This window comes from Thamnophis sirtalis, unplaced genomic scaffold (assembly GCF_051295495.1).
Source record: "Thamnophis sirtalis isolate CommonGarterSnake01/CBP01778 unplaced genomic scaffold, rThaSir2_p1.2 scaffold_4, whole genome shotgun sequence".
Classification (NCBI taxonomy): Eukaryota; Metazoa; Chordata; class Lepidosauria; order Squamata; family Natricidae; genus Thamnophis; species Thamnophis sirtalis.
This window is the reverse complement of record NW_028261384.1, coordinates 94774869-94799650: the sequence shown is the minus strand read 5'-3', so window position 1 is coordinate 94799650 and position 24782 is coordinate 94774869. Positions and strand designations below refer to the sequence as shown.

At 38.0% G+C, this 24782-nt stretch overlaps 1 protein-coding gene across 2 annotated transcripts; it reads right to left on the bottom strand.

Annotated features, from left to right (window-relative positions):
- Positions 1-1076: 1076 nt before the first annotated feature.
- On the bottom strand, positions 1077-22335 carry ORMDL3 (ORMDL sphingolipid biosynthesis regulator 3). 2 transcript variants are annotated; one of them, XM_014074222.2, is made up of 6 exons: positions 22164-22335; positions 15819-15880; positions 13578-13635; positions 7585-7776; positions 3589-3740; positions 1077-2220 (listed from the first exon to the last, which is right to left on the bottom strand). In XM_014074222.2, the coding sequence occupies exons 4-6, from the start codon at positions 7756-7758 to the stop codon at positions 2085-2087; spliced, it is 462 nt and encodes a 153-aa protein (XP_013929697.2). In that variant the 5' UTR covers positions 7759-7776; positions 13578-13635; positions 15819-15880; positions 22164-22335; the 3' UTR covers positions 1077-2084. The 2 variants fall into 2 exon arrangements, with proteins under 2 accessions (XP_013929697.2, XP_013929712.2); XM_014074237.2 differs by lacking the exon at positions 15819-15880.
- Positions 22336-24782: the final 2447 nt, after the last annotated feature.

Below are 24782 nucleotides of genomic sequence, written 5' to 3'. Positions count from 1 at the left end.
AGATAAATATTGTCATTATAAATAGGAAGATGAAATCCCCAAAGTGATCACTGTCTTTTCACATTCTTAACTTATGGTTTTCTCTCTTTTAGATCCATGTAGAATACTTTTTAAAGCTTCATACATTATGGTACATATAATTCCCACTTTATCATTTAGGTGGCCTTTTATGCTCTGGATTCTGGAATATGTTTAATTACAAAATATGTTAACATTAATATTTGTTAACAAGAAACACCTACTTTACTTAGTTTCTCTGAAAGCAGAATAATTGCCTCAGATATATTTCCTGAGAAGTGTTAAAAGAGTTTAATTACCCAGTTGAAAAAAGTAATTTTCTATTTATTTTTATATTTTGCTCCCTAGAATCTATGTATATGCTAGTTAGCAAAACGATAGAAGCTGTTGTCAGGCTCCAATGTTCAGGAATTTGAACAAATAATGCCAAAAAAACCCATTCCAGCTATGTTAATTTTCACTGCAGTCTCATCTCCTAACTATATGCACATCTGCAGGGGGTGGGTGGGGGGGTCATTAAATTATACTCCTCTTACAGGATGCATGCTTAATAATAATAAGCAACTTCATATATCCAAGATATTGATCATCAAAATTCATCCTTCCCAAAATATTTTCAATGCCCAAGTGCAGCCTGACCTGTTTTTTTTATAAAGTCGATGTCTCATATCTTAATGTATTAAGCTTCTAGTGTTGTTTGTGTTTTCTTTCTTCTCCTTACACCCTAATAAAAAGCTGCAGAAGGAAAACACCCAGATAGCAATGTCTTTCCCTCAAATTATGCCTTCTAGAAGTGTGAAGATTCAACTCATGTAGCTCTCCAACTAGCATAATCGACGTGAAACATATCTGGAAAGTAGGAAGTCTGAGGAAACTTGTGTTATGAAATGGATCTTTTCCTTTTGCAGCTTTTTGAAGAAATTATAGGTTAACAATGATGTTAACCAAATAAAAACCCATTTTCCTTTCTTACAGTAACCAGTATTGTTGATGAGAAACAGGCTAAAAGCAAGCAATCCTTAAAAGTAAAGACTATATCATACTAGATGCGCCATTGCTGCTAGACACAAAATCATTTTTATTTTAACATAATGATATATTTATGCAAAATCTGTTCCACCATATGGATGGTAGGTACAAAGAAAACAAACCCATCACCTTTGCTAGACATCACAATGAGTAATGAGAGACACTAGCTTTTGAATTTCAGCACTGTCATAAATAAGTAGTAATCAACAATAGATCTTAATAATCTAACTACTACTGTTGGATTTCTGACAAAGAGAAAAATATTGGAAATGAGGCCCTGATATATATATACATATCTTTTTAAGCCACATTCCTTGTCTTCTTCCCCTCTGCTCTCATGTAACTTCACAGTAAGCCATTTGTGCTCCAAGAGGCTGGTCATTCACCCAATAATTCTCTGGCCAGGAGTGCCAGTGGGGAAGCTGGGATTCAAACCTCAGCGCCCACTGCAAAACCAGTGGCAAGCACTTCCTCTGCTTCTTTCTTCTCTTCTTCTACTCTAATCCTGCCTCTACTTCATTAAAGGTATTTATAAACAATTGAGAGAAATCTGACTATTCTTTTCATAGGCTGTAGCTTAATATTTCTGACATAGCCCTTTCAATGAGCAAGTCAAACTCCCACAACGGGACAGTTTGATGTTAAAGTGCATTTGCTATCATCTTAAATGAATGTCACTTCAAATAATGCTTTTATTATTCTTCTGAACCAGAATCCTTTCCTACCAGAGAACAAGTGATGAGTACCTTTTATATAGTAGTGTGTGCCTGCATCTAATTTCAGATTCTTGAGAAGAAATAATAACAAGATTAATTATCACACATTTCAGCTTCCTCTTGTCTCTTTGCAAGCCCAGGGCGGGTTATATTTTGCTGGTTTTTGCAATCCTGTGCAATGTACCCATTGAAAAAAAAAGAGCTCTCCTGCAATCCTAACCTGAAGATGCAGCTAGAACAAAAAAAGTGGGATTCTCACTCTGGTATATCACAATCACCAGAAAAGTGGGGAAGGGAGAAAAAAGACCCCCCCGCCCAAACTCAGTACTTGTTGATTCCAAAGATTCGGACACCATGCAGCTGAGGCAACTTGGGGATCAAGACGCTCATCAAAGAGATGGTGTTGATGATGAAATGTATCCGGTCATATTTTGTGTAGAAACTGGTAAGAAAATAACTGGAAAGGAAAGGAAAGGAGTTTCAGTTTTGCAATAGTGTTTAAAATACTTTAAAATATTTGTCCCTTGTCCTACACAACTGGAGGGTATCAAAAAAGGGGGGGAATGCTACCTGCAATCTGACAGAGGACAACAAAAAGATCAGAATTATGGGACCATCCTTTCCAACTAACATGTTTTATTAAATTGCGTAAGATTTGGTGATCCTCACATTTTCAATATCTGCAGGTGTATAAAGGAAAGCTGAAGTAAGATTTTAGTGACCAAATTGCCATTTCCAATTGTGGTAACTAAATGAAGATTACCAGTATTTCAATTCTATCCAATGATTTTTATAAATCCCAACCAAGATTTCAGGAATGCCACAATATTATAAAGTGTTCCGACAAAAAGACGAGTCAGAGTTATATGCAATTACAAGTCTATCTTGTCTATTGCCTTTTTTAAAGAGTTGGTAGAAAAAAGAGCAATCCTACATGGTTATTGATTCTGTGTGGCCCCTGGCTAATCCTTTCCACTAGGAGGACTGAAGGAAGGCAGTAAAGCAAAGTGGGCAAAAAAAAGGCACTTGTTTTGTAGTGGCTTCACTGATAACCAATTGCAAACCAATTTTCTACTGTCATCTGAGGATAGAAATTGGGGCAAGAAGAAAATAGGGATTCTGAACATTTGGAAAGAACTAATATGGCTACCACAAGATGGGATGAAGATGCCAACTTGAGACGGGTTAAAAAGAGCTAAACCTGAGAAAGAGAAATTGATGAATGCTGTCGATGAACTCAGGGGAGAGACAATGTCCTCATGACTTGCCACTGGTTTTCAAGTTGTCATCAGATTGGGCAGTACACAAAGTGATAATTGGTTTTCTACATCCCATGCTTTCAGCTGGGGTGGGTGGTGTTGCCATTATTGTCTTGTGCAAACCAGCAAACTATGATTCATCCAATAAATGATATTTAAGCATACATGCAATACACACAAGTATTGCTTCAACGTAGGAAACAGAATGCTGGATAGATAAGCATTGATCTAATCCAGCAGGACTCTTATGTTCTTAGGTTATGTGGTGAGCCAGTGGTTAGGAATGTGTAATATCTCCCTCCCACATCTGCTGACCTACAACTCTTACCAAAAGTTTCATCAGAAAGACCAACAGAGAGGGGGACTGAAAAATATAATTCCAGACTGCTTTACAGCTGACATAACTATGAGGTATCTATGACTTAGCCCATCTTGTTCTCAATGGTCTTCCATGTAATAGTGCTTTGATTCCCGTATTTCAGGGAAAACTGGAGCACTCCCTGTATGCTGAAATTGGAAAATAACAATAGAAGAGAATTTCCAACCACAGTCTCTTTGGTACTCACAGTACAATTGGTGTGATAGTCAAGAACTTGCGAGAAGCTGTCAACTGTACTCCATAGTCCATCTGTTCCCAGTGGGTGAGCAGCCGGGCCTTCCCCTGATCAGGAGTCTCAAATGGCGTTCCTTTCACAGTGTGTAAGAAGATGTACATACACTGTAAGAAAACGTAAAGGTTTGGTAGTTTAGCAGGACTTTTTACCTTGCTTGGCTGCATACTTTCTTTCAGATTGCAGTTTAAGTGATGAGAAGTGTGAAAATGACCTACAGTACAGTACAGTATTTTTGCAATGAAAGTGATACAATAAGGGAAAGTGCTGGGATAAAGTCCAAAACCACTATTTTAAGAAGAATTAGTGCTTTTTTTTTTTTAGTGGTTGTTTTACTGCTAAAAATTGCGGCTATTTCTTAGAATGAAACTATCAGTATGGGTGATCCTAGAGTCCATTCATTTAACAACCATTTGAATTTACAACTGCACTTCAAAAGTAAATAACTTCTTGCATTTATGACCGTGGCAACATTTCCACTCTCATATGAACAAAATTCGGGCACTTGGTAACTGGCATATATTTACAAGAGTTGCAGCATCCTGGAGTCAAGTGATTGCCATTTGTGACCTTCCCAGCTTTTGAATAGAAAAGTCAATTAGGCAAATTGGATTTACTTAATGACTGTTTTATTCACTTATCAACCATGGCAAAAAAAGCTTGTAAAATCAACTGCTTAACAACTACATTGCTTTGCAATAGAAAATCAGTTGTATTGTAAGGCAATACCTATACATGATGCAACAAGGGCTTTCTGACTACCAATACCTAATTAAAATAAGATGATTAGACTTGGCCAAAGTGTAATAAAGGAGGACTGAAACTAGATGTCCTTGTTTCTGTTCCATTACCATAACCACATGTTTACTCTCACGCTAAGGAAGGGCATTCCCCCCAAAGACCAAGAATACTAGCTTTGAGTGGACATGTTGTCTTAAGAGAAGAGGGCATCAAGAGCAAACAAATAGTCAAATACTCAGTATGAAATTTCTTCACATCCATGGAAATAATTACTGGCTGGCAAGCTTGATACTATGACTCCCGCCTGTCCAGGTTCTTTTTGACTTATTTCACTGGGCTGCAGTCATGATAAGAGCTGTGCCAAAGAGTTCTTCAGCATCGTCATACATCAGAGCCAGCTGGGGAGCTGAACTACAGAGGATAGAACATAAATTGACAGCCCGATCTGGGGTATACAAATGGATGGACAAAAATCAAGGAGAAAAGCAAGAATTAGTCTCCAAGAGGCTTGAGAGGATAAACTGACAGACATACTTAATAGGCTGGAAAATGATACAGTGAATGCTGGCCACTGGGATGATTAACATCTCACATCTCCATGGCTAGTGTTGATGTGCAGAATATGGACACCAGGCAAAGATGGTGATATGTTTTTCTCTCTATGTGAAGCAGTTATATATACCTGAGCAGGTGAAAATGTTCTGACAATAAAATTGCTGCGCAGGAGATTTTAGTACAATCTTTGGGTTGCCGGGTAGTAGATGGTTCACCCTCTCACTTCAAGAGTAAAAACACTGAATAAAACTACTGCAGATTATGTTACATCTCAGTGGGGAAAAGAGAGCTTAAGTTAAATTTTCCACCTTTAAGAACAACCAACTGGAGTGCAAAGCCTCAATTAGTTTCAAGTAGATTCTTATATAACAAAATGCGTTTTTAAGCCATCTTTCTGGCCTGCAATTGGGCTGCAGCTTTCAGGGTTTCACTCAAAGGCTACCACTTATACAGCTCTGAAAACCATTTCAGCAACTAATGATAGACTAGTAGGAATGGCCAGGTAGAACAACACGTAGCAGTGTCAATTCCACAAAAGTGAAATAATACAAACCATAACCAGAGACTCTTTCAATATTCCTGCCCCCAATACAGTGGGGAATGGAAGAATTTATATTCTAAAAGGATGTAAATGACCAGCTGACTGCAAGGAATATAAATCCTTCTACTCTCTCACCATCCAGTCACAGCTGAAGAAGCTTCTTGGATGAGAAGTGAAACGTCTTCGAAGAGAAAACAAGAAAGTCCAGTTGCCTCTTGAAAAAGCACCTTTGGGACAACCATGACCTGGATGACTGAGAATCTCCATAGGGATGAGCCTATGTTATTAAAAGCTAAGTTTTTGAGTTTAGTGTCATTCTGTGCAATCGAATATGAAATCTATTCAGAGAGAAGGAATCCTAGTGGACTTGTGGTCATTCTCAGTCATCATATTACTATAATGAAGTAATGATTCCAGGCAAGTAGCTGAGGCCCCTAGCTGGAGAACTGATAGCTCTCCAGGGTCAGGCTCATAATATGTATCTCATGGGCACTCGGTTTGCAGCTGAAGTAGCTACTTGGCACTGCAGGAAAGATGAACTGAGGGGACATTTCTCTGAGATACAAATCAGCTTAAATGACTGGCTGATCGTATCATTGAAATGAGAAAGAACCACTTTCCTGAAAGTAGTCACCATTGTTATAGCTTTTAAGGTATTACTTTCTATTACATTTTGCCTCATGTTCTCCATGCAATTCACTTTCATACCACTTTTTATTTACTTATGCAATTTTTCCTATTCTTATAACCGGGTTTTTTGGGGGAAGTTGATTCTCTCTCCTATTTACAGGTAATCCTTGCTTAATGATTGGCCCATTTAGTGATCATTCAAAGTTACAATACCACTGAAAAAACAATTTTATGACTGGTTCTCACACAACCATCGCAATGTCTCCATGGTCATGTAATCATTCCAGTCACTTCACAACTCATCGGGAGTTTACAACTCTCATAATGTCCTGTGATTTGCACACTTACCAGCTGGTTTCTGATAAGCAGAGTCAACAAAGAGCAGTAAAATGACAAATTGTGGTCACATAATGTTTCGTTCAATGATACAGACTGATTCACTTAACAACTGGGGTAGAAGTAAGGTCATAAGTCTGTCACAATAATATGATGTCTTGCTTAACAGTTGCATCATTTAGTGATGGAATTGCCAATCTCAATTGTAATTGTGAAGCAAGGACTACCTGTACCCTAAAATGTACATTAATCCAGGAAGAGTAGTGTGAACATGTGCATATCAGTCAGATCTGACGCACACCCATGACTTAATATTTCACTGTAGGACAAATTAGTATTGTACCAATCTATCTCATCCCTTATACATTGGGCTTAGTGAATCTGTCGTCATGATTATAGTTCTCAAAGCAGGGATAGGCAACCATTAATTAATTCTTCTGAACCAACTCAACCAAAGGCAACTCTCTTTAAATAATTTCCTACTGTAATGTGACTTAATCTTGATTATTCACCAACATATCAAACTTGATTTTGCAAACTAATAAAAACTAATCCAGGCTTTTTTTCTCTGTAAAGGGAAATGATAGTTTAAGCTAAGCATGATAGGAAGCAGTGGGAATGCCACTTTGCCACTTTTACTGGGCTTTGACTTAATAAACTAAGATCTTTATATGTGAATATTCTGCTTCAAATACCTTACTCAGCGTATTCTACTGTTACCCTTGTCCCAGGTGATGTGATGGACATTTTCACCAGATAATATTAATACCTGTCATCACATTATCCTAAATTGCCATATAGAGAACACTGAAAGAACACTGATACATCAAACGGGCCCCCAAATCAACAATAGTTTAGCTGAGATACATGGCTAGTTTCCAAGTTGAGCCAGGAATCTATGTAGGATGATGAGATGCTCAAGGAAGCACTCAGGTCCAGGAAATGGATTCCAGGTAGAAAAGATTATATCCACTGGCTGTAGGGCTGTGCAACAATTGCACCTGAATGTACGACAGTGACCACTGATGTGTCTATTCCCTCCCCCCTTCCCATTTGTTTAGAGAGCCCAGAGTGGGACCATTACTTTGGTTCCTTCCACTGCCTGTTGCAGAAGCACCTGTTTGTGAAGCCAAAGAGCACCTTCATACCATGTTGTGAATGAGGTTAGTTAGCGTCCAGACGACAGGGACACTGAAGAAAGGAATGCTGAGCAAAATCACGTGCAGGAGGCCAATTCCCAAGATATAGGAGAGCCATATGCCGCGGCTGTTCATAACACGGGTATTTGGGTTCACTTCACTGTGAGCTGTGCCCACATTCATCTTTCTAGTACAGCAGCCCTGAAATGGAGCAGAGAGCAACAAAAGTGTGTCAAAAACAATTTGCCATGCCAAAAAATATTATCTATTTGTTTTCTTCCATATCAGTTAAGCAACAGTTCTACCATCAGATTGAAGATGCAGACTCACAGGTATCATTGATGCCTGATATTTTTCAACACAGACTTTGACAGCTGGGATGAGCATGTGAGCACTGCTTTATGCATTTGCACACCAAAGAGGGGAGAAAGGAAACAGGCATGGAACTGAATACTTTCCCAGCCCTGTGTGGTTTAATTGCACTGGGTCTACAACTCTCATCATTTTCAGTTAGACTTACTCGTGATGGCAAACCTATGGCACGCATGCCACACCTGACATGCAGTGCCTTCTCTGTGTGCACGCAAGCTGTCACCCCAGCTCAGCTCCACCGTGCATGCATGCATGCCGGCCAGCTGGTTTTTGGATCTATGCCACACATGCGCGGGGGGGTGCATGTGGGAGACACGCTCACATGTGCAGGGGTGGGATACACATATGCAGCGCACATGAGGGTGTATGCACATGTATGGAGTGGCAGGGCTGGTGGGGATGGCGCACACCTTGCATTATGGGTGCATATGAGTGCTTTCAGCACGCAATGACAAAAAGGTTAGCCTATATTGGCCTATAGGCTAATCAATAAAGATATCATATCGTATCAGTTGGAATTGTGGTTTCACACTGAGAGGATACCATGCTTACAGATACCTATTATTTTCATTAAAACAACAACAACCCTCAGGCACTTGATTCAAAGAAGAAACGTAAAACATTTGAAATCTGTATGTACTTCCACTTTGGCTGTAGCATCAATTCTGGATCAGCTGTAAACATCAGCATTGCTTTCTTTCCCCCATTCCAATCAATGATTTATTTGAAACAGATGTCAAGCTGCTAGTTTTTTTTGAAAAGATTTGGGGTAGTTAGTTTCCTTGCCTCAGCCTGGCTTCAAGCTTCAGGATCCAGTTCCTGGTGCCTGTCTGGAAACATTAGTTACAATGCCTCCCCCTCTTCACCAACTGTATGGGCATCAGCCAGAATTAGAGGTAAGGACCCAATTGCAAATGCTAACATTACCATTGAATTATTATAGCTTGCAGAAGTCTTTTAAATGTAGGAGGAAACATGGCAATGCAGTTGAAAAGCATTTTTACAGAGGAAAAACTCACACACACACACCCCCAAACAGCCAAACAAATACATACAATGTGAACTAAGGAGGAGAATGAGGTGGCTAACAATTTGTTTCCTTTTTTTTTGTATGTGGTGGGAGTGAGAGATTTTCATGGCTTCAGAATGTGTAATTGTTCAGTGGATGAGAAAACGATGAAAAAAGAGTTTTGCTCTCCTGTTATTCAGCTGGAGGAGAGCACTGATTGCTTTATGGTATTCCTTGCAAGTTTACAGTGATTCATGGGGCATCATGTGTGATGTATGCTATTGTAGGGCTGCCACCTCACTAAATAATTTTTGGGTTGCTTTTTGAATATAGGATGGCTTTAAACTGCTTTGTTAGCATCTAGGGAATGGAACCCTGTGTGGCATGGAAGTGTCCTGAGAAATCTGAGGGGATTCTATGTATGATTTCCAGTAATTAGAAAGTAAAGGAGTTGAGTGATCCTGGGTGGCTTTGATAAACAGAAAAAGAAAACTGTAACATCATGAAGGCTGTTTTCTAGATGTGCAATGAGACCACTGCAAAAATTAAGATTAAGCAAAGCTGTATTCAATTCAACAAGAATAGAAGTAAAATGGCTTAAATATGTCTGTGGCAGGGAAGAAGGTCTTCATTAACCAGATGTGATGCAATCACTGTCTATTTGAAACACCTGTGCTTCTACCAGTTAAAAAAAATTGCTTTAGCAAATTCACATGTGCATTCCATGATCCTTCACCTGTTTCTCTGTATTAATTAGTTTAACACTAGCATACTATGCTTTGCATTGGCTTCTGAAGCAGGTTACTTGGAGGCTCAAGTAAATGCTGAATTATTAACATCTCACACCAGGCAGGACCAATAGTGACTCTGACATGAGAGGGGAAGGGAAACTTTAACACTTTGCTCTAATGCTCCATTGTATCTGTTGTGATCCAAACTGTTACCCCTTAGCATTGCAATTTGCTTCAACACTCTAACTGAATGAACATGAAGAATACAGAACCTGTTAAAAGCAAGGACTTTCATGTCCCATATTAGAGTTTTGTTTCAACCTGGGCCATATTGTGCCAACTATTTATTTGGAGAAGACAAAGCAAACACTAAAAAAAAAAGACAAGATACTTGCAAACATATCAAGTTTGTCTTTCATTAAGCTAAACACTCCCCCACCCCAAAGTATTTTACAAAGTATAATCTTACAGTGAGATTTGTATTTACCAGCAAATAGGTACAAAAGATTATGGAGAAAAATATGTATTTGTTAGGAATCAAAAATGATTTGATAGCACATAGTTGGTATAAAAAAGCTATTTGGATAGATTGAAAGGAACTTAACCTGATACACTGGCAATTTGACTTTGATTTAACTTTTGAGAGGCAGAGATAGTGGCTGATGTGCTATGTGTCACATACTTAACAAGTAAAATAACCTACAATCATATCTGTCCATCACTAAAGTAAGAGACAGATGTTTAGGATATCAGGAATTTAACCAAATATCTTCTGCTTACAAAAAAAATGCACTGGGCCAGGGCTATTTTGTACTATTCAAATATTTCTCCTTGAAATCCCTACAATAGCCCTATAAATTGAGATTAGCACTTATCTCAATATACATTAAAACTGGGGGTTACTTTTTTTTTCTTGGCATGTGCATTGCATGTATTCTTCTCCTGTTCTCCCTGGGAGATTCTCCTAGGTTCTCCCCCCCCAAAAAAACAGCTTCTATTTGCTTCTGTGACTAATGGGTTGCAATCAGATCTTATGCATCACGTGGTCTATGGCTCTTAAATGCTTAACTTTAAATATAGGCTTGGTCCTGGTATTTTCCAAGCATCTTCAGCTTTGCTTTCTCCTTTTTTTCTAGTAGTTTACTAAAAGGGGAGAGGTGGTGGTGTTACAAGTGAAAATGCTCCCTTCTACACCAGCTCTGAACCTTTTATGTTTGATTATTTAACAACAGTGAGATTTCAAATCTAGAGGTTCATCAAGATGGTAACTTCATTTTTCAACTTTTTAAAATCAATCTAATTCTTCAGGTCTATTACAAGTTCAGGCTAGCCTAGTGATTTTTCCCTCCACTTTTATCCAACTGAAAAATTAGTAGTTGATAACAATATATATGGATTTTTGACCGTGAATAGAATTTTTGTTGATTTTTTTTAACTGTGAAAAGACAGGAACAGGATTTCAGAAGCGTAGATTTTTCCAAAGAACAAAAGTTCCTGAGGTACATCCCGAAAAACAATTGGCTTTGATGTTTTGGGATGCTCAGAAGGCATTTGACAACGTGAATTGGCGTTTTATGCTGTTACAACTGGAACAGATGGGTTTTGGTGAGAAATTTACTCAAGCCATACAAACTATATATTACAAACAAACAGTAACGATAATGATAAATGGAGATTTGACAGAGTATTGAAATAAAGAAAGGGACTAGACAAGGCTGTCCATTATCACCATTACTTTTTGTCTTAACACTAGAAGTTTTAAATAGAAATGTCAGAGAAGGAAAAGAAATAAAAGGAATGAAAATCAAAAAGGAAGAACATAAACTATAAGCATTTGCAGATGACTTGGCCTTCATTCTAAAGGATCCATTAGAAACAACACCTAAATTGATAGAAAGAATAGAGGAATGTGGAAAAGTAGCAGGATTGAAAATAAAAACAAAACGAAGATTTTGACAAAAAATATACCAGCAAGTCAAAAGGAAGAATTGGCGGAAACCTTGGAGATGCAAGCTACAAATAAGGTCAAATATTTGGGGATAAACTTAACAGCAAGATGCAGTGCTCTCAAAGACAACAACTACTATAAACAAATAACAGATTGTGATGGATCTGAAGAAATGGGAAAATCTACAACTATCGATGATAGGGAGAATATCTACAATTAAAATGAATATTTTACATAGAATCTTATATCTGTTCCAGACGATTCCAATTAGACTAGGGAAGGAATACTTTGATGACTTAAGTAAAATAGTGTTGAAGTACATATGGCAGGGGGAAAAAGCAAGAATAAAACTGAAACTGTTACAAGATGCAAGAACAAGAGGAGGTCTGGGCCTGCCCAACTGGGAACTATATTATCAGGCAGCAAGTTTGATGTGGGTTAAAGAATGGATAACACTAAGGAATACCAGATTATTGACTCTTGAAGGACATGATCTATTGTTGGGATGGCATGCCTTTTTATGGTACAAGGGAACTAAAACACAAGGGTATTTTAGAAGACATTACCTATGGGAGGCTTTGCTACTAAATTGGGAGAAGATTAAAAGACAATATTATTTAAAAATTCCAGCCTGGCTATCAACTATTGAAGCCTTTTCATATGCAATAATATGCAAAAAGGAACAAACAGATATGGTGAAATATTGAATGCAGAGGGTGAACTTAAATCTATGCAAGAACTGGAAAAAGAAGGTATGAAGATGAACTGGTTTTCATATGTGCAAATACAATGACTGTAAAGAGGAAGTTTTTTATGATAAAATGACTGAGTTAGATAACATTTTGATGGGTACTGATGAAAAAGTAATGAAAAGTTCCAGAAATATGCAGTCAATTCTCTCTTTCTCGAATTTGGATTATGACTAAATAAGCATATATTTATCGGTGGGTGAGGACTAGCAGGTGGATGGGGCTTCGGCTTATACAACATTCGCTGTATAAGATGCACAGACATTTCCACCTATTTTTTTTTGGGGGGGGGAGTGCTTTTTAAACACACAAAAAAATGGTAAGTTTCTTTATTTCTCTTAGCAGAGTTTCCATTTGCCTCAGGGTGCAAAATCCAGTTTACAAATTTGTTAGTCAGGTCCTTGACTTACCACCATAGTTGGAACAAGAATACTGTTACTAAGCAAGGTTAAGTGATCATTTTATGACTTTTTTGTTATGATTGTTAAACAAATTAGGTAAAGGTAAAAGTTTCCCTCGCTCATATGTGCTAGTCGTTCCCGACTCTAGGGGGCAGTGCTCATCTCCATTTCAAAACCTAAGAGCCAGTGCTGTCTGAAGACATCTCCATGGTCATGTGGCTGGCATGATTAAACGCCGAAGGCACGTGGAATGCTGTTACCATCCCATCAAGATGGTTCCTATTTTTCTCCTTGCATTTTTAGGTGCTTTTGAACTGCTAAGTTGGCAGAAGCTGGGACAAGTAACGAGACCTCACCCCATTATACGGCAGTAGGGATTTGAACTGCCGAACTGCTGACCTTTTGATTGAGAAGCTCAGCATATTAGCCACTGAGCCACTGCATCCCTGTTAACCAAATTACCAATTGTTAAATGAAACATGGTTTTAAAGAAATCCTTCCCCCATTGATTTTGCTTGTTGGAAGTTGATAGGGAGGTCACAAATGGCAATCACAAGACTATGAGGATGTTACTATGGTTGTAAGTTACAAATTAATATTTTCAGCGCCACTGTAACTTTGAACAGTCATTAAACAAATGGTTATAAGTTGAGGCCTAGCTTTATAAACGGGCATATTCGGATGGAATTCTTCTTAAGATTTTATGACTTGGTTCCACAATCCCAATTCACCCAGGTTTTCTGCAAATTATTTAACTAATCCATACATTCATAAACTTTCATTTTTGCTTACCTCTCTGGCAGGGCAAGACTGATATATTTGGAAAGAACTAGATGTGACGGCAACAATTCTGTTTAGAAAGGAAAAGAGAGTAAGGGAGGGAGCAAAATTATTTCTCAGAGAAATAGACAATGTACTATGAATTTTTTTAAAAAAAATCCTCCTTGCATAATTTTTCTCCTCAGCTATGCTTCGATAACAAAAAAATGACACCTGCTAAACAAAATATGTCAAGTAGTAATATTCAGCATTCCTTATCCACAGGTCTATTTTGCTATTTAAATTGGGCTTCTCTCTGTCTTTATATTTAATGAGGTAATTATTTGAAATCCATTTCACCCAAGTGACACAACGCTCCATCTGAAGATTGTATAAGCAACTCATTGGCTAACCCAAAAGGGCAATCATTTATTAGTTACATAATTCATTAGTGTAAAGAAAGCAGAAGAGGTTCTTGCGACATTGCTTTAGGTAGTCAAAACCTGGAAACTTCTAGATGTGCCAATATGACATCTCTAATAAAATGGAACTTTGAGGAAACTCAAGCCTCAGAGTCTTCTTTCATCGGGAGTGTTACTTGGAACCCTCACATAAACCCAAATCTGAAAGTTTCCAGGTTCTCCCCACATAAATGAAAGTTCAAGTCCCTGCCCAGCAACCACGTGTCCATCACATGATCCAATCGGGCACCGTCCAAAACTGGGGATACTGCAATGAGTCACCTCATTGCAGCTACAGGGCAAGATGTCCTTGACCCTCTGAGAAAAGAATTTTATTTTGACTATACCTCACCCATACTCCATATAATCCCCCGTCCCATTTTCCCACAGTAGGAAATATGGCAGGCCTGAAGGCCCCATGTAAAAAATGACTTCCAGGTCTGACACTTAAACTTTTTTCTTTAAAGGGAAAACACCCTACCATTACCTTGATTTGGAGCATTCCTTTCCTCAACTTATTATTAATATTAATATAAATATTAATAGTATGAAAACCACAGTGTACAACTCCCACTGTACACCCCCCCCCCCAATATAAAACAATGACTCCCCTCAAATTTATCAACAGCAGAGCTCACCTAACATCTTGACCCAAATACCTGGGGAAACAGGCGGGTCTTCAGTGCCTCATGAAAAGCTAATAGGATTGGGGCCACCCAAATCTCCAAGAGGATGTTATTCGATAGGACAGCTACTGCCATTGAGAAGACACAACTCTGAGTTCTAACAAAATTATATTATTTGATAGCAGAGACCCAGAGCATGCTCTCTCTCCTGTTTCTGGAGGGCTGAATAGAAACAATGGGAGAAAGGCACTCCCACAATTACTTTGGTCCTATGCCACTGAGGGCTACAGAGAATAGCCAGCACCTTGAATTACACCTGGAAATCTATGGCAGCCATTACAGTTTGCAAAGCAATGGTGTTACCTGGGCATAATGAGAAACATAACAAATTATCTGAGCTACTCAATTCTTGGAAATTATCAAAAGTTTTGGGCTACTCACTTTGACCTTTAGCGGATTGGGGCAAAGAGTCATTTAGGAGAACACAATTAGTTTTATATCAAAAAGAAGGGTTTATAAATATTTTAATATGAGATTGTGGAATATAACTGCCAGTCAGTGAATGCTAAGTGCCCCAGTCTTTTTGGGGGGAGGGGGTAGCAAGTCAACCCATCTGGAATTTTGAAAGCATGCAATGAACTGTCTTGGAGGATTTTGTCAATTGATTTTGTCTTGCGCAGGAGGGATGTGGTGGTTCAGTGGCTAAGATGCTGAGTTTGTTGATCAGAAGTTCGGCAGTTCAGCGGTTTGAATACCTAGTGCTGCATAATGGAACGAGCTCCCATTACTTGTCCCAGCTTCTGCCAACCTAGCAATTCCAAAGCATGTAAAAATGCAAGTAGAAAAATAGGGACCACCTTTGGTAACAGCGTTCCAAACACCTTTGGCGTTTAGTCATGCCGGCCACATGACCACTGAGACGTCTTTGGACAGCGCTGGCTCTTTGGCTTTGAAACGGAAATAAGCACTGCCGCCTACAGTCGGGAACAATTAGCGCATATGTGCGAGAGGAATCTTTACCTTTACCTTACCCTACACAGGACACACAACAATCAAACATGACATGACATGACCCAAAAACATATTCACCTCTTGCAGCTTGCCAGGTAGGTACTATGCTTAAACAAGGGTCAAGGAGTCCTTTATTATTCCTAAATTATAACAAACATATTTTAAAAGACACTTACTGAGTCAATAGGCACACATACGTATAACTATTGATTCATATGACCTTTTCCATCTGGAGCACCTTGAGGAAATATAAGAAGTTTGAAAAGATGATGAGTTAATTGGGCAACATAATGTAAGTATATATCTACATTGATTCAGTTTACAGAATTGCAACAATGGAAACAGCTGGGCAAATAACTTAGACAGAAGGCATTAAAGCTAATTTCATTCAAATCTTTGCAAATGCCTTTCCACTTAGGAGGCCTACTGATATTCTATTAGCTAGTAAAAGGCTATTGGAAATAATTCAATGCACATCACGTTTGCAATGCCAAAATGCTGTTCTTTTACCACTTTTTCCCCTTTTGCTTCACTGGATGGATGTTGACAGGTGAGAAGATGTGTCCATCTTTTAAAATGTTTTTCTTTTTAAAAAAAAGATGGTAGTTAGTCCTAGGCAGCCACATCTAACGTCAGAAAAGAACATTGGAGATTATTACTATCATTAAGATTTTGCTGTGGTAAAAATATTCATTAACTGACTCCCTTTAATACAAATAATTGAAATTGAAAATTAATTTTCAAAACATATGGGGAAATAATGAGATGAAACTGTAACATCATTGTGAAAATATTTATTGTTACCAAGGATTTCAAAGCAGGTGGGGAAATAATGTGAGGATACCTTAGCATCAATGACTGTGCATTATACTGTGTATTATCAGGGTTTGCTGGAGAAAAGAAGGAGTTTGCGATTGACTCCTAATGACTTCCTGTGCAGATGTTTATGCTAAATTGTTTGTCACTTCTTTCTTTTGGGATTTCAACTAACCTTTTAATCTAGCCCTCAAGCGGAGGTGTTCCTTCTATTAAGACTTTAGTGTAGCTAATTAGAAATGACAGTGGAGAGTAGGTGTGTTTAACAAAATATCAGGTCATTGTCACTTTCTTTAAGGCGACTGTACCTTTAAACCACTTTCCCCATGCCTTTGGTTTTTTTTTGTTTTTGTTTTGCTTCTGGTATGCTATGGTCTGGCTTCTGTAGGCAGATTTAGGAAGGGGAAATTTGCTGAATTAATAGGTCTTCTGAGGGGTCCTTGGTACTGTCTTGCAGACATTTCATTACTCAAACTAGGTATCATCTGTGCTAGTAATTAATAGTTCTTTTAGGAAAGAAGAATGACAGATGATTTTACAATGTATGTGCAATATATATTCCCCAATAATGTAATGTATTGAAGAACTGACATGTTCTCTTTCCCCTCCCTTCCCTCCCATTACCACATTAATCTGGGGAAAGTCCGGCAATTTTTCAGAAATTAATCTTCTGGACTGGAAGCAAACTATCCCTGGAGTTGCCAAATCAATGTATTCTTTTTGCTCTTTAAATTCTGCATACATTATAAATGCAAGGCTTACAAGGATGTTACACAACACTTATAGACTTTAAGTACTTTAATGTTAGTTTATGGTTCTTTAAAAAAAAAAAAGCTTTGCCAGTTCTACATTATTTCAAAATCAGTTTTGTTAAAGAAATGCTGTATTTGCAGCTACATAAAAAGGATGGAATGAAAACTACACCAATTGCAGTATTTAACTTTCAAGTTACTTTGTTTATTTCCAGTGAATAGCAGCCAAAGGAGGCTGGAAACAAACTAAATGGTGAAAAATAGTTCTTTCTGCTCTTAAGTAGTGTATTCATACACTCTTATTTTCTTTATGTAAGGAGAATGTTTAGAGATCCAATAAAATACACAAGACTGTGGAATCTGGTACATTCTGTGTCTGTTCATAATTTTAAAAATGTTGGCCCAAGCTTTCACCAAGAATTTACCCCTTTTCAGCATTGCAAGAAAAGCTGGAGGAGTGAAGGAACATCTATTTCAGATTTCATGGTGCAGGGAGTTAGCAGCAGACTATTTTCCGAGGGAAGCAATGTCCTCAGGCAGATTGTACAGTATAATGGTGGATATGCTCATGTTTAACTTGCAAACAAAACTAACTGACATTCCAGGGCATTTTATAGCTTATGCCAATTGTTAAAATCTAGCAAGGGATAAATGAAGGATAGCATTAAAAAGTTGCAGAATCTTAAGACATACTGTAAATCTGTATTGTGGAGTAGCTTTGCCAAAAAAAAGTCTGATTCTAGCTATTTAAATTTTGTTTGGAAATCTTCCATTAACAGATTATTGACAATTCAAAGCTTGTTTCACTGTGTCTACAAATAATAAAACTATGTATAGCCATTGAAAACAAACAAACATTTTAAAGGAGCAAGAGGTAATCCTAAAATAATCTTGTATTTCATCCTCTTATATAACTTTATTTTATTCTGATGTAAGCAAGCAAACTACATTCCTTTTTCTCACTCCTGATCTATCCTAAAAGGAGCTCTCCTCCCCCCTCCATAAAGTGATCGGAAAGTGGGGTTATTTACAGAGTGATCCCTATATCAGTTTGTTTCTGAAGTTATCAGGTCATCTTGCTAATAGAGCAAAGCAGGTGAGCTTTATATTATAAATGCAAATCACAGGTTAAAAGTGTTTTTAACATTCTGTTTACGAGTTCTCTTGCATCCGTCTGAAATATTTTGGCCAAATATTTTGGCCCTGCATTTGTTAAGTTGCACAACTTGAATTTCAACCAAGTGCCACAAAAGTCAAGAATATCCAGATTGAATATTCAAGAGCTTACTTTACTTTAGCCAGAAACTGAAACTTTTGATTCTTGACATTCTTCTTTATTTGTTGAGCAAATGCTTTTAAGAAAGGCCTCTCCCCTCTGCCTGCCCACCCCCTGTACACTTAAGATTTTTGATTGTTTGAAGACCAGTTCAACTGCCTTAGCTAGAGTGGAATATTTTGTCATGATTTAATGCAGCCGTTTTAAGTACAATTTAAATTAGAAAAAGCGGCTTTCCTCAATATAAATTCAGCCAAAGCCAAAAGGTCACTCTTTAGTTGACACGTCAAGCTAACAAAGCTTGGCAGCAATGACAAATTTTCAGAAAAGAAATTCCATAATTGGGCACCTGAATAGAGAATATCCTTTTCTTGGATTGCCATGGAGTAAATGTCTGGTAAATTGGCTACAGGGCTTTCAAAAGAGTATCCTCGATCAAGTTGAATTTTTGAATAGATATGTAAGGGATATATCCAATATCCAGGACACATATTGGCAGGGCTGTCTATATCACTTGTAAGGAGAGAACATTTGAAGAATTGCCAAATGCTGGGAATAAAACCAGGCTATGTTTCTGAGCAGCTTAATTTGTGCCCCAAAAGCAAAATGAATGTATTAATCATGAAGTGGAACTAGGTTAGTTAAAAGACAAGCATTCAAATGATCAACTAGCCCATTAGCCAGTAACAATCATAATTAGGTAATGACAAAACCAAACCAACATTACCTGCAAAAATGGCTGATGGCCATTTTAGTCATTTCAGGGCTACCAGCCCAATTTACACATTCTGGCCAAACCACAAAAGGTAGGGCATATTTCAGGCAATAAATAATCATTTTTGGCTGCACACGGGGATTTTGGAATGGTTTCCCATGTTGAAAAACACCCCCCTTTGCAAGGAAGTATCTAGCACAGCACACTGTAAGGAAGGGTCTAACTGGTTAATCTCAAAGGTTTTTTTCCCTACTCTTTCTCAGCAGAGACCATTGTGCAGGTAATCTCACACCTGCAAGGTGATGCAATAATTCTCTACCATTTCTAAACTCTTATCATTTTATTCCTTTGGGATGAAATTCAATAAAGAATACTTCAGAGTAATGGTAATGAGTGAGTGTGTGTGTGAGTATCCACTCATCATCTCTACTTGCAACACGTTTGAAAACTCTCGGGAGAGGTTCCCAATTAGGCATTCATTCTTACACCAGGGTGAGAACTATTTTGACCACTTTTTCTTTTTTTAAACTTCTGCATACAGTTCCCAAAATAATCTTTCTATCCTATTTAGCCATTTTTTATTCTTGGCTTGGCTTTGAATAAAAATCCAATAAGCAGACATTAGCTTTCAATTAAGCTTCCTTCTAGTTTCATTAATGTAGTTCTTTAGCTTTTAAAAAAAGTATTAACTCATTTGAATTAAAAACCAGGCATATAAATTGCTAAGCAAGCATTCATTTTTACCTCCCATATTATGTTGTAGATTGATCCTATCTTGTTTTAGATACTGTTTTTACTCCTCCCAAACCTTATCTTGATTTCTTCAGTGTCAAATTCAAAATCAATAAAAGAAAACATGTAGCTCAGAATTGAATTGGGGAGTCCTTAGTGCTCACTGAGCCTGTTTGTTTGCTTGCAGATGTTTCATTACCCAACTAAGTAACATTATCAGTGCACTGATCAGAGCACTAATGATGTTACCTAGCTGGGTAATGAAACAGCTGCAAAAGGCTTAAGTGTGCATTTGAGGACTCCACAGATTAAGATTCATTTATTTGAATCTTCATGGATTACTACCTTGTCATGGCGAAGGGGCTTGTGTAGCTCAATGAAGCTATGAGCTATGCCGTGTAGGGCCACCCAAGACGGACAGGTCATAGCAGAGAGCTCTGAAAAAACGTGATCCACTGGAGAAGGAAATGGCAACCCACTCCAGTATCTTTGCCATGAAAACCCCATGAATAGTACCAAAAGGCACAAAGACCTGGAGAAATGTTGTTCAAGGAGTCGTGATGGGTCGGACATGACTTCACAACTAACAACAAAATTTGAATCTTAATCTATATTTATTTGAATCTTAATCTATTGCTCTATATTGTTGGAGACAGAAATATTATCTGTTATGTGGTAAGGAAGGGAAGGAGAACACCATTTGCTTTGGAACATTTTATCTAATGGTCATGAGAAGGCACAACAAATCATGAATTAAGGGAGGTTAGTTTGGTTTTGGTCTTTTCAGATCCTTTAGGTCAATAAATGTGAAACCAAATGTTAAAAGCAGTCTCCTGTGAATGAAGATCAACTTCTGGTGACTTCACTGACATATTAATATAGTTTTCTCAGCAAAAGTATGGTTGACTTTAGTTTTACTATTCCCTTTTGGTGGGAAGTTTTCTGACTTCCCAGTGTAAACCACAAATGTGGGGTTTCTTGTTGGTCTCTCATCCAAGTCTAATCAAGTTTGCTGTTATCTAGTATTTTTGGGAATAACTGAAATTGACTAGATTCAAGGGCAAGTTAGGCAAATATAATAGAGTGGCGTTGTTGGAGCTAGAAACCTTAGCAAACTATTAGTATTAGGTAATCAAAAGGCATGAGCATTGCTAGCAGTACAGTAGATAATGTTAAGACTTTGGATTTTATTATGGTTGATGGGGGTGGGGTCTCCGAGTACACTAAAACTATTTTTTGAAACTATTACAAGCCAATGTGCTGCATAGGGAAAAGTCTTGCTCGTTCTTTTGAGATTTTTCTTGCTTGAAAATCTTTACCCTGCTTATTCTGGTGCCAGAAATTTGGGGTAGCAAAGAAGTGTGTATTATACTCAGTTCTATAATCCAGATCGATGCATTGATCAATTGATTGATCCTCTAATCATCTTTTCTAGAATACATTTGGTAATGTCTGTTAACAGCTGTAACTAAATGACAAAACTTTCAGTTCCATCACTTGTAGAGATTCTTTTTCTATCCTACCCCCCCCCCCATGTGTTTTTGAGACCATCAGTTCAGTCTTAAACTACAATCTTCATCAGGCCATATTTGACCTTTCTCCAGGCATGTAGAGACTAAAATTCAGGGCCAAAATGTAATACTGGAATTTTAAACAAAATGACTCATAATTCCCAGATCTAAATGTAGTTCTGTGGTCTAACACAGAAAAAGATGTATGTATGTACCTCACATATTGTTTCACATTGCCTTTATTGCAAACTTTACTCTCGTAATTAAGCCTTTGAAAATCGACAGGCATTTTTATTGCTAACCTCTCAAATTCTACTGACCTCCTTCCTTATCCACCCACCAGTTTTCCTGAACAAGATATTTTTCTGATAATTGGAACATTATTCATACCTTACTTCGTCCTTCAAGCACGTTCACCCACGCCCCCCACTCGAAAAACTCAAATAGTTGTTCTTAATCTATGCACCTCTTTCCCAATAGAAATAGGAATGGTTTCTGTCCCATTTGCCTTTGCACACTCTCTTTCACCATTATGTGTCTACCTCTCTCTACTCCCGGGGCACAATTTTAAATTTTGCTTTCTTGTCCGCCTCCTCTTTCCTAATTTTGTTTACTATCAAACACTCAAACCCTCCCCACCGCGTTGTGCCTTTGCCTACTTTTCCCTGGAAGCAGGCTGGCAGGTCCAGTTCTCCGCTCCCATCCCTTCCCCTCCTTACTTTCCAATGCACTTAGCAGGCAGGCCTCCTCGCTCCTCTCTGATGTAGGTCGCCTGAAAGAGCTGGGGGAGTCCTTCCGAGACACAGAGAGACCCCCGCACCTCAATCTCCGCTTTTTAAGGGCTGACAACAGAGCAGGAGCTTTCGCAGTGCCTCCTCTTCAGTGCATCATCATCAGTAGACGGCGAAGCATGTTGGGAAATGTAGTTTGCAAGCGAGCACGTGGAAGTCGCTCTCCTCGAGCGTGTTCAGCTTTGTCAAGACGAATTGCAGAGAGCGAAATCAGATGGCTTCTGGCTAGGTATTTTCCCTTACAGCACCGTGGTAGTTCAGTGCTGCAGCTGATCTAATAACAAACTTGTTCCTGATTTGCTAGTTTTTGTTGATGCAGAGGGATTTTGAAATCACAAATATTCTAATTTATCAAGCAAGTAAAAACCCTGACTATATTGGGAAAGAGAGTCATCTCTGTTCTGTTAAGGCAGACACAGTTGCTATCGGAAGAATGCAAGATTCCAGTGGTCAGCATATATAAATTATATAAAGAAAATAATACTAAAATTATAAGAGGGACATTCTGTGTTAACGGGCAATGTGGCCAGGTAAAAAGCATCTCATCAATATTGTTCCAACTTATTATAAAGGAGGTGGCATTCCTCTAGAGAAAATAGATGATTACCAGTACATAAAAGAAATAAAATTACTGAGATTTACAGAGGAACACAGGCAGACCTATAACAATTCTGCATAATTTATTCATGAGAATTGGTGTGGGATTTTACTTAAAAGACAGTTAGAAATGTGTTGGCTATTTTGGAATATTTGGCGCAACACAATGACAAGCCACATTGATTTTCTCAAACAAAGATAAGGTCTTTGACAATTTGAACTAGACTTCGTTGTTCAAGATTTTGGAAGAAATGAACTAGGGAAAGAATTTTTCAAAGTGAGTAAGATCAATTTACACTTCATAAAAAGCACTAAATAATTGTTAATCTAAGAAGATATAAAAGGGAACAAGATGAAGATGCTTTCCCAAGATGCTTTCTTTTCTCTTATTATTTATTTTGGATTTGAAATATTGAATAGAGAGATGAAAAAAGACAATATGATTATGGGTGTAAATATTTTTTTAAATTTAAAAATTAAGAGCTTTTGCCGGTGATTTAGAGTTGGTTCTGGAAGATCGGTAGAAATTGAAATAATCATGGACAAATTGAAACATTTTGGTGCATTAGTAGATTTTAAGATTAATAAACAAGATATTAAAAATATGAAAATAGAAGATTAAACATAATTAATTAATGAAATGTGTCTTACGATTGAGAAGAAGATAAAATATCTGAGAATTATGACAAAAATAAACTATATGTTATTTCAAATTACTATATTATGGAATGGAATTAAATTAAATTTTAAAAGACATGTTAAGAAGGCAGAAATTACAACTATCATTTCTGGTGAAAATTTCTGAGATAAAAATTAAAGTCTTATTTAGATTGTTTTTATTTCAGATGCTATTTGTTTTGACAATGTATACATTATTTAAACCAAGGTGCCAACCTATGGCCCAAGGACTACATATGGCCCTGGACAGTTAAAAATGCAGCCTCTCAAGATCATAATAAAAATATTGTAAAAAATAAGGGAAGTTTGTTATTTATATAAATTTTAGTTAGTTATATTGTGTATGCAGCCCAAGACAATTCTTCATTCAATATGGCGCTGGTAAGTCAAAAGATCAGACACATCTGATTTAAACATTGGCAGAAAGAGACAGTTAAAACTTTCTGCGGGGGGGGGGAGCATGATTTAAATCAGGGTTGTCAAGCTCGATTTCATTGAGGGCTGCATCAAGGTTGCATTTTACCTCAGGGAACCAGGGTGGGTGTGACCAACTCGATGTCACTCATGTTGGGGGTGACTGTGGTGGCCTGAGTGCTCTGAAAACAGGTTCCTGCAACCCTCTACCAGTGAATACAGAGCTCGGGAGGCCTACATGTGGCCCTCCCGGGCTTCATTTTTGCTGACAGAGGCATTGCAGGCCAGTCCTTGGCTGTTTCCAGGGCCAGATCTGAGCCAGATCTGGCCCTTAAATCTGGGCCAGATCTAAGCACCCTGCAGGCTGAATTTGGTCCCTGGGCCTAGAGTTTGACACCCCTGATTTAGATATAAAATATTATAAGATGCAAAGGAAAAAGGAGAATTTAGTCTTCTTGATTAGAAATTGTATTTTGCAGCGTGCTCTTTGGTTTGGATGAAAGAATGGATGTTGCTGAGAAATAGAACGCCTTTTAAGATTGGGTGGCATGGATATTTGTAAAGAGGTAGTCATCAACTTATGACCACAATTGAGCACAACATTTCGGTTGTGAGACATTTGTGAGACATTTGTTAGTGAGTTTTATTGAAATCTGGACAGAATGAAGAGACGTGGAACGACTGAGGGAAGTAGAACAGCTTTATTCCAACAGAACAGTTAACGGAATAACTATGTACCGAGTTCAGCCTCTCACCCTGCCTGACAGCTATTTTATACACGAGCTGTCAAGCAGGGAGACCAATGGAAAAGGTGCAAACAGCCCGCGCTCAGCCAGCCGCACCTTAGCCAATCAGGCA